At 34.6% G+C, this 17812-nt stretch overlaps 1 protein-coding gene across 5 annotated transcripts in view; it reads left to right on the top strand.

Moving 5' to 3' along the window:
• BDP1 (B double prime 1, subunit of RNA polymerase III transcription initiation factor IIIB) overlaps nt 1–17812 on the top strand; it is an 88348-nt gene that overhangs the window by 29374 nt on the left and 41162 nt on the right. For 3 of the 5 annotated variants that reach the window (XM_007175951.2, XM_057540100.1, XM_007175952.2), the window contains exons 12-21: nt 1415–1573; nt 4430–4589; nt 6246–6337; nt 7230–7425; nt 8354–8487; nt 10590–11799; nt 12508–12695; nt 13148–13370; nt 15811–15989; nt 17072–17276. In XM_007175951.2, the coding sequence (XP_007176013.2) occupies nt 1415–1573; nt 4430–4589; nt 6246–6337; nt 7230–7425; nt 8354–8487; nt 10590–11799; nt 12508–12695; nt 13148–13370; nt 15811–15989; nt 17072–17276 (2746 nt within the window). The remainder of the gene's footprint in view (nt 1–1414; nt 1574–4429; nt 4590–6245; nt 6338–7229; nt 7426–8353; nt 8488–10589; nt 11800–12507; nt 12696–13147; nt 13371–15810; nt 15990–17071; nt 17277–17812) is intronic. The other 2 variants (XM_057540102.1, XM_028164942.2) reach the window with 2 other exon arrangements.

Consider the following 17812-nt stretch of genomic DNA (forward strand, 5'->3'; position numbering starts at 1 on the left):
GAAGATTAATAATTTCTTTGAAGCCAAGCCATAGACCTCAGGCCCTTAACTTGCTGGGTGACAGACATCTAAATTCTGATCTCAGAGACACAACTACTTTCATAGACTATGCACAAAACAATACTGATGACTTTTTTTAGGGGGGAAAACTACCCTTTAATGAATGTTAAAATACCAGTTGGTTTTGTAAAACAGTGAGCTGATTCTAAAATTGTTATATACATAAAAGCAAAGGGTCATGAATGGTAAAGACAATTTTGAAAAACAGCTCTAGAGAGGAAATGTATTAAGACTTATTCTAAAGCTAGAGTAATTAAAATAGTGTGGTACTAAAAAAAAAAAAATAGTGTGGTACTGGAAAAGGACAAACAAATTGATTGAGAGGATAATTGGATGTAGAATCTAGGAAGAGAAATTTAGGCATCATTTAGATGGCAGTGGTAGCATTAGAAATTAGTGGGAAAGATTGAATTAACCATTCATTAAATGGTGCTTAGATATGAAAAAGATAATAGTAGATCCCTATTTTACCCTATGCACTAACTTCCTCATAGATTAAAGACTACATATATAAAGTAAATCTTTATAACTTTTAGGAGAAAATGTAGAAAAATATTTTTGTGATGTTAAGGATTTCTTAAGACATAAAAAGCACAAACTTTAAAGGATGAAATTGATAAATTCAACTGCAGTAAAATTAAATACTTCTGTTGACAAAAGGCTCCATGAAGAAAGTAAAAGGCAAGCTATTGATTGGGAGGTTTTATATGTAACATCTAACCAAAAAAGAATATAAAAAGAGCTCTGGGAAAAGACAAACACCCAGTAGAAAAAAAGAACAAAAAAACAAAGCATGGCTAAATGTGAATTTGTGTTGAAACTGAATGCTCGTTAGTACATGGTCATCATTTATATTATTGTTAGTTGAAGTATTTCCTAATACAGCAGTCCTCTCCTTGCATGCTACAGCATTAACTGCAACTTGTGCATGTTGCAGCTGTGTCTTCGATTTCCATGGCTCTTGGGTAAGTAACACAGTACCATGCAAAGCAAAGACTGCCAATACAAAATTTTAATGAAAGATAATTCCTAAACATTGATTCCTAAACTATGATTTTACACATACATTTGATTTGTGAACCCCATGTAGTTATGAGTTTTTCATTTTGTGACTTCTTGAGCACTTTCCCTGTTCATTTGTGACTGTTACTATCTCCTAAGATACAGTGTTTTAATAACATGGTGCAAGGAGGCTCATAGAGAAACCAAAATATCCATTTTGATTATTCCGTGATATGAAGGATCATCTTCCAGAGTTTTGGCTTTGTATATTTTTTAAAAATCTTTTAAATAATTTGTATAAAATGTGCATTACTAAGGGTTCTTTTCCCCTGATATATTTTCATTTCCGTAGTAGTCAACAAGATGCCGTATCAGTAGCAACTGAGACTTCAGAATCAAGGACTTCAGATTTGCCTTCATCAGAAGGTGGGATTAGAGCATTGTGTGAGGTGAATAATGCTGAGAGTAGTTGTACAGAAGAAGGAAATGGTGACCTAAAAGATAAAGCACTGTAAGTATTTTACATGGTAGGATTTTAAAATTTGTTTTCAAAATTTTGATAATTTATTACCATTTAAAAAATGATAATAATGTTGCTTCCTTTAGGGATTAGGAGAGGACTGTAGACCATTTAATATGTAATTGTACTGTGGTCTTAGTGACATTAAGGTTTTTCACTTTATATTTCATTATAGAAAGATTATCTTAGTGATACGAGTTATAGCAAACTGGTAACTTACGATGAAATTCTAAAATAATTTGGAAGCCTAAATATTTGCTATGAGATTTAACTTTTACTTGGTTTGAGTTATTTTTCATACCTGTTGTCAAAGTAGTAGATTTTGATATTGATGACTTTAAAGAGATTATGTATTATATTTTCTAGTATGAAAATACTGGTTAAATTAATATCTTCACTAAAAACAATAAAAGCACCACAAGAATCTCCCTTTGAAAAGATATCTCAAAAGTTCAGACTTCCTTTTTATCTCCTTCATAGCTCCTCATATGGGCTTAAAAGTTGTTTAGTTTATGAATTCTTATTTTCAGTAAAGCATAGTCACATTGAGAATCGAACTTTTTTTTTTTAAAGATGATTCTTAAATTTATTTTTATTTATTTATTTTTGGCTGCCTTGGGTCTTCGTTGATGCGCACAGGCTTTCTCTAGTTGCAGCGAGCGGGGGCTACTCTTTCTTATGGCACACGGGCTCTAGGTGCGTGGGCTTCAGTAGTTGTGGCACGCGGGCTCAGTAGCTGTTTCTCGCAGGCTCTAGAGCGCAGGCTCAGTAGTTGTGGTGCACGGGCTTAGTTTCTCTGCGGCATGTGGGATCTTCCCAGACCAGGGCTCGGACCCTGTGTCCCCTGCATTGGCAGGTGGATTCTTAACCACTGCGCTACCAGGGAAGTCCCAGAGAATCAAACTTATTTTTTTAAATAAAAATTTAAACTAGTCTTTGGAATAGGCAATATATTCCTGTGGTTCAAATGTCCAAAAGTGTGAGAAGGTATAGAGTGAAGTATCCCTCCTGTCATGTCCCCATTTACCCTAACAAGTAACCAGTGTTATTTATTTCTTAGTCTTTAAGAGATTTAAAAGAAAAAAAAACATTAAAGCTAATACAAATACATAAAGTTTATATATATTTTACTCTTTTTAAAACCCTAATGGTAGCATAGTATAATACCATTTTGTAATTTTTTTATCTTATATCTTCATATCTTTACTTAAAGACCTTTATTCTTTTTATAGTTGCATAGTGTTCTGTTGTATGGATGAATCACAGTTTATATTATCGGTGCCCTGTTGATGGCTATATATGTTGTTTTTACAAACAATGCTTGGAAACTTATACCTCTATCCTTTCATCTTTGTGCCAGTGTATTTGTAGGGAAAGTTCCTAAAATGAAATTGCTAGCCCAAAGGACACATTTGTATGTGAGTGTGTGTACATATATACATTTATGATTTTGATAGATACTTCCAAAATGCTCTCCATAGGAGTTATTCTAGTTTATATTCCCACTAACAATGTAAGAAATGGCTCCCTACCAACAGTGTTATCAAACTTGGATTTTTGCTGGTCTTGATAGATTATAAAATAAAATAATATCACAGTATGGTATATATACCCCACTCCTCCTTTTTTGACAGGGGTATGTAATTCTATTTTTTTTTTTTTCCCTTCAGTTGCTTACTTAAAAATTTTCTAACCTAAGGAAAAGTCAAAAGAACAATGAACATCTGTATATAATTCCCCATAGAGTCTCCGATTCTTAATATCTTTTCACATTTGTGCTTGCTCACTCTACTTTTTTTTTTTTTCAATCTTTTTTTTCTTTTTTCTTTTTTGGCCGTGCTGCACGGCATGTGGGATCTTAGTTCCCTGACCAGGGATCGAACCTGCACCCACTGCGTTGGAAACGTGGCGTCTTAACCACTGGACTGCCAGGGAAGTCCAGCTCGCTCCACTTTTAATTTGTACATTTCTTATTGGGAGTGAAGCTGAGCATCTATTCACATTTAAAACCTATTTTTATTTTGTTTTTTTGTGAGTTCATATCCTTTTTCCAGTTTTCTAATGAGTTACTGGTATTGTTCTGTAGGAGGTCTTTACATTTTAGAGAGGTTAGCCTTGTGATATGAGTTGTAAAACATGTTTTCTTGGTTTGTAGTTTGACTTCTGACATATGTTTTGGCCATGTAAAAGTTTTTGATTTTTTTGTTGTCAGGTCTCTCTCCTTTTTTTTTTTTTTTCTTTTATGGCTCCTGATCTTTTTTTTTTTTTTTTTTTAAATTGGCTCCTGATCTTTTAATCAAGTTTTAGAAAGGCTTACTCCACCTCAAAGTTACAAAAGAATTCATTCATGTTTTCTGTATGGTTTCACTTAAATCTTTGATCCATTTAGAATACACTGTGAGTACAGTGCAAGGAATGGAGCTAATTTTATTTTATTCCCCAGTATTACTAGTTTTCCCATCACTGTTAATTTAACATTTATTTAAAAAAATATATTATTTTTGTGGTCATCTTATTCTATTTTGAAATGCCAACTTTATTATATACTAAAATCATGTATTTTGGAGTCATCATCTCAGTTTTCTTTTGTGTTTCATTTATCTGTTATTCGTGTGTTAGTACCACAATATTTTAATTATTGATGCTAAGTAGTATATTTTTAACATCTGATAAAACAAGTTAGTTACCCTTCATTGCTCTTCTTGTTCTGTCTTCTTTGCTACGTTTATTGTAAGTAAGCTTAAAGGAGTTCTTTTCTAGCTGTGAATGGATCTTTAAAGAATTTTCCAGAATTTCTTTTGAATATGCCTGCATGTTGGTACAATTTAAATAATGTTAATTTTCTAGGGAAACTGATCAAACAGAAAGTATTAAACCGATGACAAGAGGACGACTCCAGAGACCTAAACCCAATTTATCAAGGGCAGTTGGGAAGAAATCAGTTCTTTCACAAGGGAAAACAGATGCAGAGAACAAGAGTTTACATACAGAAACTTCGGTTGAAAAGGTATGGAGTAAGAGACTTAATGGAAATTAAAATTATAAAGTATTTTTTCTAAATAGTTGGGAATAAAAATGTTTAACTTGTAATTACAAAGTAATGTTACCAATAGTAAAGCCAAGATATGAGAACTTCACACATTAATATTAAATTTGTCTTACTAGTCTCATGTTGTATACATTTTCTTTAGAATATAGGATATATCATTTCGAACATCCTTAGTAGTAACAAATATGTCTTTTGTTTACTTATATAAAGTATTTATTCAAAATATTTTTTAAACCAGCTATAATAAAATTATAACCACAACCCTCTTATCTATACACAGAATATTCCTCTGTTTGTCCTTCATAAACTTTATTTCTCTTTTTATGGAAGTAAACATTTTTGTAGTTTTTAGCCATATATAGCATTTAAAACTTTTTTCTCTGAAACTATCCATTTACACTTTCTTGGAGTTAATTGATCTTTTTAATAGCTGCATCAGGTTAACATTATTATTAATTTACCTAACCATTTCTCTAATGTTTAGGTTGTTTCCATTTTTTTAACCCTTGTAAATAAAAGCAAACAATTTTGTAAATAGGCAAAGAATAAATTTCCAGAGGTGGTGGGATTAATGCGCCAAAGTATTTTAAATATTTTTTGGCTCTTGTTAGGCATTGTCAAACTGACAGTCAAAAAAAGGAATCTTGGGAATTCCCTGGAGGTCCAGTTGTTAGGACGCTTTTACTGCCTGGGCCCGGATTCGATCCCTGGTTGGGGAACTAAGATCCCACAAGCCCCGTGACCAAAAAGAATCTATTTACATTGCTTTAAGCATTAAATGAATGTTCCTGTTTCCTTATATCCTTGCCAGCATTATATTATTAAAAATGTTTTATTTTTGCTAAAATAATTTTTTAAATTTTAGTCTTTTTTCCTCTTATGTGAAATCTTTTTTATCTTAATAATATAACTGTAACTATATTATTATAATCTTATGAGATGTTTTTAAATTCTAGAAGATTGGGAAAATACAGATTCATGTAAAAATTAAAACAAAAGTTAATTTTATTATCTACATGCAACCAACCTTTTAGACTATATCCTTCCAGCTTTTCTTTTACATTCTTGAGTAGTAGTATTAATTCACTTTTGTATCCTCTGGTATTTTAACATTTCATAAATATTTTTCTATATTATTAAATATCTTTTGAAAACATGGTTTTTAGTGACTTCATAATATTCTATCAATGGGTGTAACTGAATTTATTTAACCGTTTATTCATTATTGGATATTTTGTCAGTTTACAGTGTTTGCTGTTTTGCATAATGTTCCAGTGAACATCCTTGTACTTAAATCTTTGTCTAGATATTTTTTTAGAGTAGAGTCTTAGAAATGATATTACTGGGTCAAAGAGTATGAACATTATTAAAGTTCTTGATTCATGTTGGCAAAAGGCTTTCCAGAAAGGATATACCAATTTGTGCTTCTATCAGTGATGTATGAGATTATATGTTTAAAAGGTTCTCATCTGCCTTTATGATTTTAACAACTCTCTTTTAATAATTAGGAGTACAAAAAAGTGAAACTTTATTGTTTTAATTTCCATTTATTTATTTATTACAAAGTTTGAACTTTATGTTAAGTAGATTAAATATAAAAAATTAAATTCGTAGAATCATATGGAAAAGGATAAAATGAATACACTTGGTATTTCTGGAATGGAGAATAAAGAGAAAGAGAATCCAGAAGCTGACACTGCATCTAAGTAAGTATTTAGGAAATAGAATAAAAATAGTAACTCTTAGGAATGATTGTAATGACTTATTTTCTACTTAATAATGTCTGCATTTTATTTTCAGCTAGTGTCCATTTTTAACTGTAGGGATTGTTGAAACATTTTAATAATGCTCTTTATGCTTGGTATTGTAGAAATAAATTATAGTATGGATCCACTGGTGAGCAATTACGTTTCTCCCTCAACTTACTAACAAGATTTTAACAAAGTCTTGTTAGATAAATTAATGGTTAAGATATATGTTTCTGGATAATTTTATTTACAGCAAGGGGTTTCCAAAGGGAATATTTAGGGGAATTCCCTAGTGGTCCAGTGGTTAGTGCTCCGTGCTGCTACTGCTGGGGCACAAGTTTGATCCCTGGTTGGGGAACTAAGATCTCGCGTGCCGTGCGGCGTGACCAGAAAAAAAGGGCGGTGGGGAATCTTTAACTTGGAGTAGAGATCTAGAATAGGCCTTGCTCCAATATAAATCTGAACCAGTGGATTCTGGACTGTATGTTTATTCCATATTCTGTGTCCAGTGCCCTGGAGGTGTATGTACACAATGGTGTCCTGAGTGGGGAATAGTATTCCATGCTTGTCAGGTATAGATTTTTCCAATTTTGTGGTAACAATTTGATTTTAAAATGCTTCTTTATAGTCATGCTTTTAGGACTATGTCTGTTCTAGAGGGTTAAGGTATAGAGAGGTGTGTATCTTTGAGGGTGTTCTTAAGGATACTTGTGAATTATTTTGTATTCCAAATGGTTTACTTATTTATACCTGGGAGAAGAGAATACTGAAAACAAGCATGTATGTGATATACAAGTAATTATGTGACTTCAGAATAACCATTGATTTTATTTCTTTGTAATTACTCTAGTTTGAGTGAAAAAATTTGTCTGCAGGAAGATGATCAACTAAAGGCTTTCAGACCTGCACGCCTAATGAGGGGCTTATTGCAAAGGCCAAAGCCAAATGTAGGTAAAGCTGCTGAAAGAAAAGAAACTGTTACATCACAGGAAAAAATTGGGGCCAGTGTAGAAAAGAATGAAAATGAGTCCTGTATTGATAGAGATGTAAGTACTCTGATGCCCTCCAGTTTTTTGTTAAACAAATACATAAGCCTCCTTTCATCCCCCTTTTTAAACAGCAATACTGTATACAATTATGTATATTGTTCTTTAAATTTAATGCCCAAATCTCATAGCCAGCAGCTTTGCTAATTGTGAAGGCACTTAGCTCTCAGCTCTGTGGATTTTAAGCATTTATATGATGAATCATCTGCTTTCACCTTACTCATGTTTGGACTTGCCTTCCCCCATCACTCAGCAGGTGTTTGAATTATACTTCCCTTCTGAAAATATAGCTAGGTATATGAATTTTAATACTGACTTAAACAGAATAAAATGTTAAAAGCTCCCTCCTAAAATATTCCAACAGCAAAGATGATAAATTTTAGATTATTTACATAATAGCTGGTCTTTGTGATAAGAGTAAGAGTTGGCATGATTTGAGATTTGAATTTCTTCTGTTATGATTCCCAGGGTCTATAATGTGATTATAATAATCAAAAAGATTTAGAAAGATAGACCCCAAGGGATAATTTTAACAGATCAGACTGAAGCAGTTACTTGCTTTCTGATTAGGAGGAAAAGAATGGGGGCTTTGAGATGAGGTAAAAGGTGTGGCTTGTGAAATTTCCTATATCTAAAGAACAAACATTAAAAAGTGCCGCCTAGGGAATTCCCTGGTGGTCCAGTGGTGAGGACTCCCTCCGTGCTTCCACTGCAGGGGGCCCGGGTAAGATTCCGCAAGCTGCACAGCGTGGCATCACCCCACACCCCCGCCAAAAAAAAGAGTGCCCCTTGAATATCATTTTATAATTTTGAAATGTTTACCATTTTCCTTATACTCAAGTTATACATAATTTTCAATGAAGTCTTTTATAAATGTGTGTTACATTGTGAGACCTAAAACTTTTTAAAAAATATGTTTGTTTTTAAGACTCCTGAACAAATAGAAGATGAGTCATGTAAAAATTTTGATTGTGAAGACATCACATCACAATCTGAAAAAAAAGATACTTCTTTTCAAAATGTGCAGTCAGATGAGCCCAAGGCTCTTAATGAATGTCTAAGGTAAGCATCATCTTATTAATGACATAATGTTTGAATTATGTGTAAAGTTTTAGAAATTCTTAATCATTTTTTAAAAATAGCAAATCAGACTGATTTTGTTATCTGTATATCAAGTTACATAATATTTACAAGTGTAAATTCACCTTTCAAGGCAGTTTATGTCATTGCCTTCATGTTGATTTCTCACTTATTGGTATTTTGATGAATTGATTTACCCATCGCAAATTAGACCTTGAGTTAACATGGATAGTATTATCACTTCACATGCATAGTAAATTACATGTTTATATCCAGATGTGAAAATGCTACTTACTTTCTTAATATTTGTTTCTTTGGGATTAGATTGATCACATATTACCTTTATTTAAGGTTTATGTAAATTTTAAGTAAAACTCATACTTCCCATAGCCAAAGCTCTCTGAATTTGTTGTTTCCCCTCTGCAGGATATTAAACCAGATCAACGGAATTATTAGTGTGCTTTAAAAACTTTTTTCCTTTTGGGAATATTCAATGCACAAAAGTACTGAGAACAGAATAACAGACTCCCATGTACCTACTATCTAGTTTCAACAATTATTTATAGTTTACCAATCTTTACATTTAAAGTCTGGCCTATTGTATACTTTATTACAGCTGTATGAGCCTGTTTAAATACTACCTAACCTGAGAGTGAAAGCTAGGTTTCCTGAACTACTCAAAAGATCTTTATTAGAAGACAGAAAAATTCCTTTATTCCTCTCTTCTTTCTCTATTCCTTTGTACCCCTTCCCTACACCCCCAACCTATTTTACTTCTCTGCCACACAAACTCTGGGTAGAAGCCTGTACAACTGCATTACTTGTTGCATATCTCTGATACAAATATTAATTACAGATATCTGACAATTTGGATATTTTGTTTGTATTTTTTTAGTTTAAGCCAGACTCCATTTTCATGTGGCTTAGTAGAAAACCAAGTTTTCCCTGGGTGGCCTTTGGGTTTTAGAACCGTGCTGGATTGTTCATAACTAATATCCAGTCTGATATCAACAACTTTCCTCTCCAAAGGCAGTGGCCTTTCTGGCCTTTGAATCTCCAGTATTCATAAAAACAATTCTAAGATTCTGTGTTTTATCAAATCATATGCCTGTTTATATCCGATAGGCAGTTTCCCTCCTCCCCAGTCTCAAACACTTTGAACTGTTCAAGATGCTATGTAAGAAACTGAAAGAAGAGAAATATCTACACAAGAAAAGGGCCTCAGAGGTCAAAATCTTAACCAGTCACTAAGTGCTCTTTCATTCATTTGTATATTTTTATTGGTTTTACTCTCTATTATTATGATAAAGCACAAAGCAGAGCATGCTGCTGCTTTTTTGAAGAACAAGGTGCTTATACAAGATAGTGATTGTTGTGTGCCCAGTAGCATTCAACAGACTGCGAAACGTTGTTGTTTATTTACTCTTTTTCTTTCATTCCCACATTGTATTATGAAATCACAAGCTTTTAGAGAAGTGACTGTACAGGAAATCTCATTTTTAATTGTTTTTAAAAAGTGAGGAGGGGCAGACCTAGTTTTTAGTCATAAGACTGTACCTTATTCAAATTATACCTCCACCCAGCTATTTGAGATCCTGGTTAGTTCTGGCCATATAAATGAGTTCTTTAACTCTTATAGCAAGACATATGTCTGGCTAAAGGAGAGTAGGGGCGAAAAGGTAGGAATAGCAGACACAAATTGGTCTAGCTCCAATGTAGAGGACTCGGAGAGTCTTTCTCAGCCAGTATTTGCCGAGGTTGATGTGGATGACAATTAGAAAGAGACTATTTAAGCCCGATTAGCTGCTACTCTAATTGACCTTATTGACAGATTTCTCTGCATATATGTCTCTATATAATAAATATATTTAATTATTTCAAAAATTTACTGTAATTTCCAAGGATGGAATTTCTTCTCTACTTTAATTTTTAAATTTTGCCCAGAGATTCCTGGTGCTTCGTTATTTTTTTTTTTTTTTTTAATTTGAGAGTTCCTGGTTTTTCAGTAGTGATTTCTCAACCATATCTCTTCAGTTGGCAGTCTAGTTTACAATTTGATTGTGTGTCTTTTTTTTTTTTAATAGTATTCAAGAGGATAATAAAGCAAATAAACAAGTTCAAATTCTAAAGACTCGATTTCAGAAACCAAAGCCAAATATAGGAAGAAGAACTGGAAGAAGAGAAATTTTCTCAAAGGAAGAAGAGGTACCAAAGGAAGTTCTTGCCTCCGAGGAGACGACAGCAACTTTGAGAGAAACTGCAAGATTGGAAACCTCACCAAGGGAAAAGGTGCCTGTGGAGGCTAATACTGCTAAGGAAATGGAGCCAGATTTAAAAGAAACTGAAAGAAAAGATATCTCTCCCAGGGAGAAAATACCAGAAATGATTGATGTCACTGTGGAAATGGAGACAGATTTGAGAGAGACTGGAAGAGAGATTTTCCCAAGGGAGAAGATAACAAAGGTGACTGATGCCACTGAGGAAAGAGAGACAGATTTGGAAGAGACTGAAGGAAGAGAAATATCCCTACAGGAAAATGCCCCGGAGGAGGTCGATACTATTGGTGAAGTGAAGACAGGTTTGAAAGAAACTGGAAGAGAGATTTCTCCGAGGGAGAAGATACCAGAGATGATTGATACTGCTGAGGAAGTAGAGACAGATTTAGAAGAAACTGAAAGAAGAGAAATATCCCTACAGGAAAATGCCCCGGAGGAGGTCGATACTATTGGTGAAGTGAAGACAGGTTTGAAAGAAACTGGAAGAGAGATTTCCCCGAGGGAGAAGATACCAGAGGTGATTGATGCCACTGAGGAAGTAGAGACAGATTTAGAAGAAACTGAAAGAAGAGAAATACCTACACAAGAAAAGACCTCAGGGCTCAAAACTATAGATGATGAAATGGAGACAGATTTGAACAAAATTGGAATAGAAATTTCCCCAAGGGAAAATGTACTAGTGGGGACCAGTGCCACAGGGGAAAGGGAGATTGATTTGGAAGAAACTGGAAAAAGAGACATTTCCCTGATGGAGAAGGTATCAGGAAAGATGACTGCCATTGAGGAAACAGAGGCAGATTTGAAAGAAACTGGAAGAGAAATTTCCTTGAGGAAAAGCGGATCAGAAGAGATCAGTGCTTCTGAGGAAAAGGTGGCAGATTTGGAAAAAACTGGAAAAATAGACATTTCTCTAAGGGAAAATGAACCAGAGGAGACTGGGACCTCAAGACAAACTGAGACAGATTCATTGCAGAGGGGTAGTGGTGACTGCAGTGCTGTGCCTTCACTAAATATTAAAGTATGTATTTTTCTGTCCTTTAAAAAATATTTTTTTGAATACTTTTTCAGAGAAAAACAAATCAAAATAATTCCAGGGTTATTGCCCTTAAGTCCAACAACATTTAATGTCTCTAAAAGCATAATGTCTTTCCCAGTCCTAAATTCTGTGTTTCAGGACCTTAAAGAAATTATATATTCTTTTTTTTTTTTAATAATTGAAAAAATTTTATAATTGTGGAAAAGTTACTGTTCTTAATGTCAGTTTAAAGTTGCTCTTAGATAAAAGGAATATAAGAGATTGGACTGAATTTGTGCTAATTCTAGTATGAACATACACTGGAATTATTTCTTTTGACCATATCTGTATCAGTTTTTCTCTTTATTTCCTGTCCCACCCCGCTTCACTCCACTTTTAAAAGTTCATCTTATTAAAAGTTTCCAGTTAATTGAAGTTGAAGCTATTCTAACATTTTCCAGTTTTCTAACTTTTTTTTGGATAGGTAATGGCATTTGTAGTTTGGAAAAAACATATAATAATATGCAATATAGAAAGAAGAGTTTTCCAAATTCTGTGTTTTAGCATTTGTAAATTAAATTTTATTTTACTTACAAATTAAAAACCCCCAAACTTCTGCATTTTTAAAAACAGTGTGAAGAATATAGGCTTTTGTTTGAAATGTATGACATGCTTAAGGAATATTTTATATGTGTGCTGATTTATTTCCAGGACATTAGCAGTGAAGTACAATCCGTGGTGCATGTATCTGTAGAAGAAAAAAGAAATTCTGAAAAGGAAATATCAAGTCAGTTGAGTCACTTGAACATTTCTTCACAGACTTCTGAGCTTGATAAAATAGAAGACCAGAGGATGCGATCTCCAGATGTTCCAGAGCAGTTTTCAGATATTAATTTAAGGTACAAGTATATAGGTCTGTGTGCTTGTAAAGAGAAAGCATATAAAGTTATATTTGCAGATTATGTTAAACTAAATAAGGTTTTAAGACATATCATCTATAGCATAGTGTTGAAAATTTTAAGCTGGTTTGGGGAAGACAAGGAGAGATTTGAGGTCCTTCTGACAGTAGATTGTAAGAATTACTAACATACAAAATTGTGTACAACACATACTTTTAAGTCAGTACAGGTGTGACAAACCTGTATTTTCTTTGTGCGAAGATGATATAATTCCTAGGCTTATACCTGGATTGTACCACTCATGTTTTTCAGGATCTACCAAATAGTCCGATTTGTTTTCCTGTTAAGAATTAGAATTAAGTATTTACTGCCAGTCTCTAAGGTTGTGCTAAGACTCTGCTCCCACTGCCCCTTCATTTCATCCTAAAGCTTGATAATCCTTGTTCCAAAAGCAAATCTCTTCCTCAAGAACAGAAGCCATTTGAAGTGAAACCAGCACCTTTTGTGAGAAGTAGATTCAAAAGACCAAAACCAAACTTAGCAAGAGCAGCTTCAAAAAGAGAGACTATAGAAGCAGAAAAACACACACCTGGGAAGAAAGTGGAAGCTGATAAAAAAGGGACTGTTGTGATACAGCAGAATGGAGAACAAACGAGAAGTCTCCCTTCTCAACGTGTGAGTGTTATTTAAGATGGAGGTTTTCTGGTTTAGTTATTATAATTACTGAAGTAAAACACTTGGAATTAAAAATTCGCAAATATTTCCTTATGTAATTTTTGCTGTGTGTGATATTGGTGCTGTACTTAATGTACCTCATTGTTCCATGTGGTTTGTGTAAGAATCTTGAATCTCTGATGGTGGGCAAATGTGTCATGGGAAGGATTTTAAGAGGCCCAGGCTCCAGTTCAAGTTCTGACCTTTATTCATTATGTGACCATAGCCAAATGATGCAACTAGTTTCTTCACAGGAAAAATGAGAATGAGAGTCCATCTTTATTTCCCTCTGTTGTGAAGGTGAAATAAAAAGTTAAAAGCTTGATATGAGTTAAAGGAGATTATTTTATTTACTTGATTAACTTGGTCTATAAGAGATTAAGATGTGTGATACAGCATCAAAAACCTTGAAATGAAACGTTAACACTCATAAGTTGAGCGTTCTAAACATATGAAGTACTTTTTTGAATTAAAATTCTTCTTTTACATGTTAGCTCAGTTCTTACTGTGCTTGAACATTTGTACTTTTTCCTCCTAATCGTATGTTTAAAAAGGATAAATCATGGGAATTCCCTGGTGGTCCAGTGGTTAGGACTCTGCACTTTCACTGCCGAGGGCCCGGGTTCAATCCTGGTTGGGGAACTAAAATCCCACAAGCTGTGAGGCATGGCCAAAAGAAACAAAAACAAAAACAAAAACAAAAAAACCACCACTTTCATTTATTTATTTATTTTAATTTAATTTAATTTAATTAATTTATTTTTTGGCCATGCCATGTGGCATGTGGGATCTTAGTTCCCTGACCAGGGATTGAACTTGTGCCCCCTGTGGTGGAAGCACAGAGTCTTTTTTTTTTTTTTTTAATTTTATTTATTTTTTGGCTGTGTTGGGTCTTCGTTGCTGCGTGTGAGCTTTCTCTAGTTGCGGTGAGCAGGGGCTACTCTTCGTTGCGGTGCATGGGCTTCTCACTGCGGTGGCTTCTCTTGTTGCGGAGCACGGGCTCTAGGTGCACGGGCTTCAGTAGTTGTGGCATGCGGGCTCAGTAGTTGTGGTGCACGGGCTTAGTTGCTCTGCGGCATGTGGGATTTTCCTGGACCAGGGATTGAACCCGTGTCCCCTGCATTGGCAGGCAGATTCTTAACCACTGTGCCCACAGGTAAGGCCCAAGCGCAGAGTCTTAACCACTGGACCGCCAGGGAAGTACCCAAAATCACTTTTTATTGATTATTTTAAATGATTATAAAAATTGCAAGCCTTCCCTGGTGGCGCATGAGCCACAATTACTGAGCCTGCGCGTCTGGAGCCTGTGCTCCGCAACAAGAGAGGCCGCGATAGTGAGAGGCCAGCGCACCGTGATGAAGAGTGGCCCCCGCTTGCCACAACTAGAGAAAGCCCTCGCACAGAAACGAAGACCCAACACAGCCATAAATTAAAAAAAAAAAAAAAAATTGCAAATTGGGAAAAATATATCATCTAAAAAGTTAGAGTCCTTTATAATGTTCCATCTTTCTCTCCCAAGTTAGTCCATCTCTCCCTCCCAAGTTAGCAATTTTAAATATGTCTACCTAAACTTTTCTGTATAGATACTTATTTATATAAATAATAAAATGTGCGGGTATTTATTTTCATTGTTTTACAAAAATGGCATCATATCCTGCCTTCTGATTTTTTTTCACTTAACACAGTATTGTGAACATCTTTTTTTTTTTTTTAAATAATTTATTTATGGCTGTGCTGGGTGTTCGTTGATGCACACGGGCTTTCTCTAGTCGTGGCGAGCGGAGGCTACTCTTCGTTGCGGTGCACGGGCTTATTGCGGTGGCTTCTCTTGTTGCAGAGCATGGGCTCTAGGCGCATGGGCTTCAGTAGTTGTGGGCTCAGTAGTTGTGGCGCACAAGCTTAGTTGCTCCGCAGCATGTGGGATCTTCCCGGACTAGGGCTCGAACCTGTGTCCCCTGCATTGGCAGGCGGATTCTTAACCACTGCACCACCAGGGAAGTCCATGAACATCTTTTTGGATCAGTATATAGAAATTAAACTTCTTTTAAATGACTCTGTACTGTTTCATTGTAAAGAAATTATAATTTATTTAGTTCCCTACTGATTTGTCTTGTTTCCAATTTTTTGTTTTTCCTTTTCTTTTTCTTTCCTTTTTTGGGGGGGCTATTATATTGCTGTAATAAATATCCTTGTGTATAATTTTCTAGATAGTTATTTGAGTGTTTTTATAAGATATATTTCTAGAAGTAGAATTGCTGGAAATAAAAATTCTTGATAGATATTGACCTGTTGTCTACAAAGACTGTATCAGTTTATTTTTCTAACAGTTTTTTAAAGTTTCTATTTCCCTATACTTTTACCAACCCTCGATGAAATTTTTTTTTTTTAATCTACCTTCTAGGATGTGGCTTCCCTAATGACATCAACAGAAAAAGACAAATCAGATCACAGTCAAGAGGAGGCTGTGATATTACCATGTGTACAGACTGAAAAGGACCTTTCCCCTTCGAGTTCTTGTGAACCTATAAAGGAGTCTCAGTCTACACAAGCCCAGGAAAAGGAATTAGTTGTCTCTATGGGGTAAGCAGTGATAGTTTTATTAAAAATCTAAAATAGGAGAATTATTTCAAATAGTTCTTCATTTCTTTTTTTAAGAAATGTGTTAATGTATTTTGAAAGTGAGTATCAAGAATACTTGGTTTATTTTTATTCATATGGCCTAAAATACAAAATCAGGTTGAGTTCAACACCTTTTAACACTTGCCTGCTTATATTCACTGTTAGCTGCTTAAGATCTTATACAAAGCAATGCATTTAAAAGTATATGTAGGGCTTCCCTGGTGGCGCAGTGGTTGAGAATCTGCCTGCTAATGCAGGGGACACGGGTTCGAGCCCTGGTCTGGGAAGATCCCACATGCCACGGAGCAACTGGGCCCGTGAGCCACAATTGCTGAGCCTGCGCGTCTGGAGCCTGTGCCCCGCAACGGGAGGGGCCGCGATAGAGAAAGGCCCGCGCACCGCGATGAAGAGCGGTCCCCGCACCGCGATGAAGAGTGGCCCCCGCTTGCCGCAACTGGAGAAAGCCCTCGCACGAACCGAAGACCCAATACAGACAAAAATAATAAACAAATAAATAAATAAATAAATAAATAAAAGAAAATCCTTTAAAAAAAAAAAAAAAGTATATGTATATAGGGTATGTATTCATTACCTTTTTAAAAATTGTAGTAAGATACATATAACATAAAATTTACTATTTTAACCATTTTTAAGTGTACAGTCCAATGGCATTAAGTACATTCACATCGTTGGACACCATTACCACCATTCATCTCCAGAACATTCTTCTTCCCAAACTGAAACTCTGTCCCCATTAAACAATAACTTCCCATTCCCCTACCTCCAGTCCCTGGCAGCCACCATTGTGCTTTCTATTACCATGAATTTGAATATTGTAGGTACCTCATATAAGTTCAGTACCTTTTGAGAATTGAAATAACTATTTTTTTGTAAAATGAGATATAATGAGAATGTAATTTAATTTTCCTTTAATGTACAAAACAGTTTTACAGAGTTTATTAGATTCAAATTTTATATTTTTATAGTAGTTTTCATCTTTTTACAATCAAGCTTTCTCTCTTTTCTCCTGTCCCCTTTTCTAGGACTTATCATATAAACACTTGCGAACAAGAAATGAAGGAAAGCGTTATCCAAACTGCTCCACCAGGAAGGGGCCGACTTCAGAGACCCAGTCCAAACTTAAGAAAGGTTGGACAGAGGCAAGTAATAGAAAAAAGTGAAGCCAAAGAAACAGTTAAGGAAGAAAGGACACTACAAAAAGATGAAACTAAGAAATTCCTGACTGTGGTGAGTTATTGCTATGTAATTAAATCAAGCCTTTTAATGCATATTAAAATATCAAATGGTAGCTCAGACTTGGCTTAGAATATAGGCATCTGATATTCTACTTCATACATAACGTGTCTAGTTTTGTTTCAGATTTACCATTGTGGATTTTTTTTTTTAATGAAAATAAATTTTTTTTTCCTAACTAATGAACCTATTCATTGTGAAAATGTTCAATCAATACAAAATAATATAATAATTACCCCTAGTCTCACCACTCTGAGGTAACCACTGAAAACCTTTTGACATATCTTACCGGATATATCTCCATGCATGCATGTGTGCATACTCATGTAAATTTAAATAATAAAATCATTGTAATCATGTTATTTTGTGACTTACTGTTTTTCACTTACTATATTAAGTGGCTTTCCATGTCATGAAATATGGAGATACATCATTTTTAACTGCAGTGTAACATTCTGCTATTTGGAATGACAGTTTAACCAATCTCTTACTGATGGATCTTTTGATATTAGAAACAAATCTAAGTAGTT

The sequence above is a fragment of the Balaenoptera acutorostrata genome, chromosome 2 (assembly GCF_949987535.1).
Source record: "Balaenoptera acutorostrata chromosome 2, mBalAcu1.1, whole genome shotgun sequence".
Classification (NCBI taxonomy): domain Eukaryota; kingdom Metazoa; phylum Chordata; class Mammalia; order Artiodactyla; family Balaenopteridae; genus Balaenoptera; species Balaenoptera acutorostrata.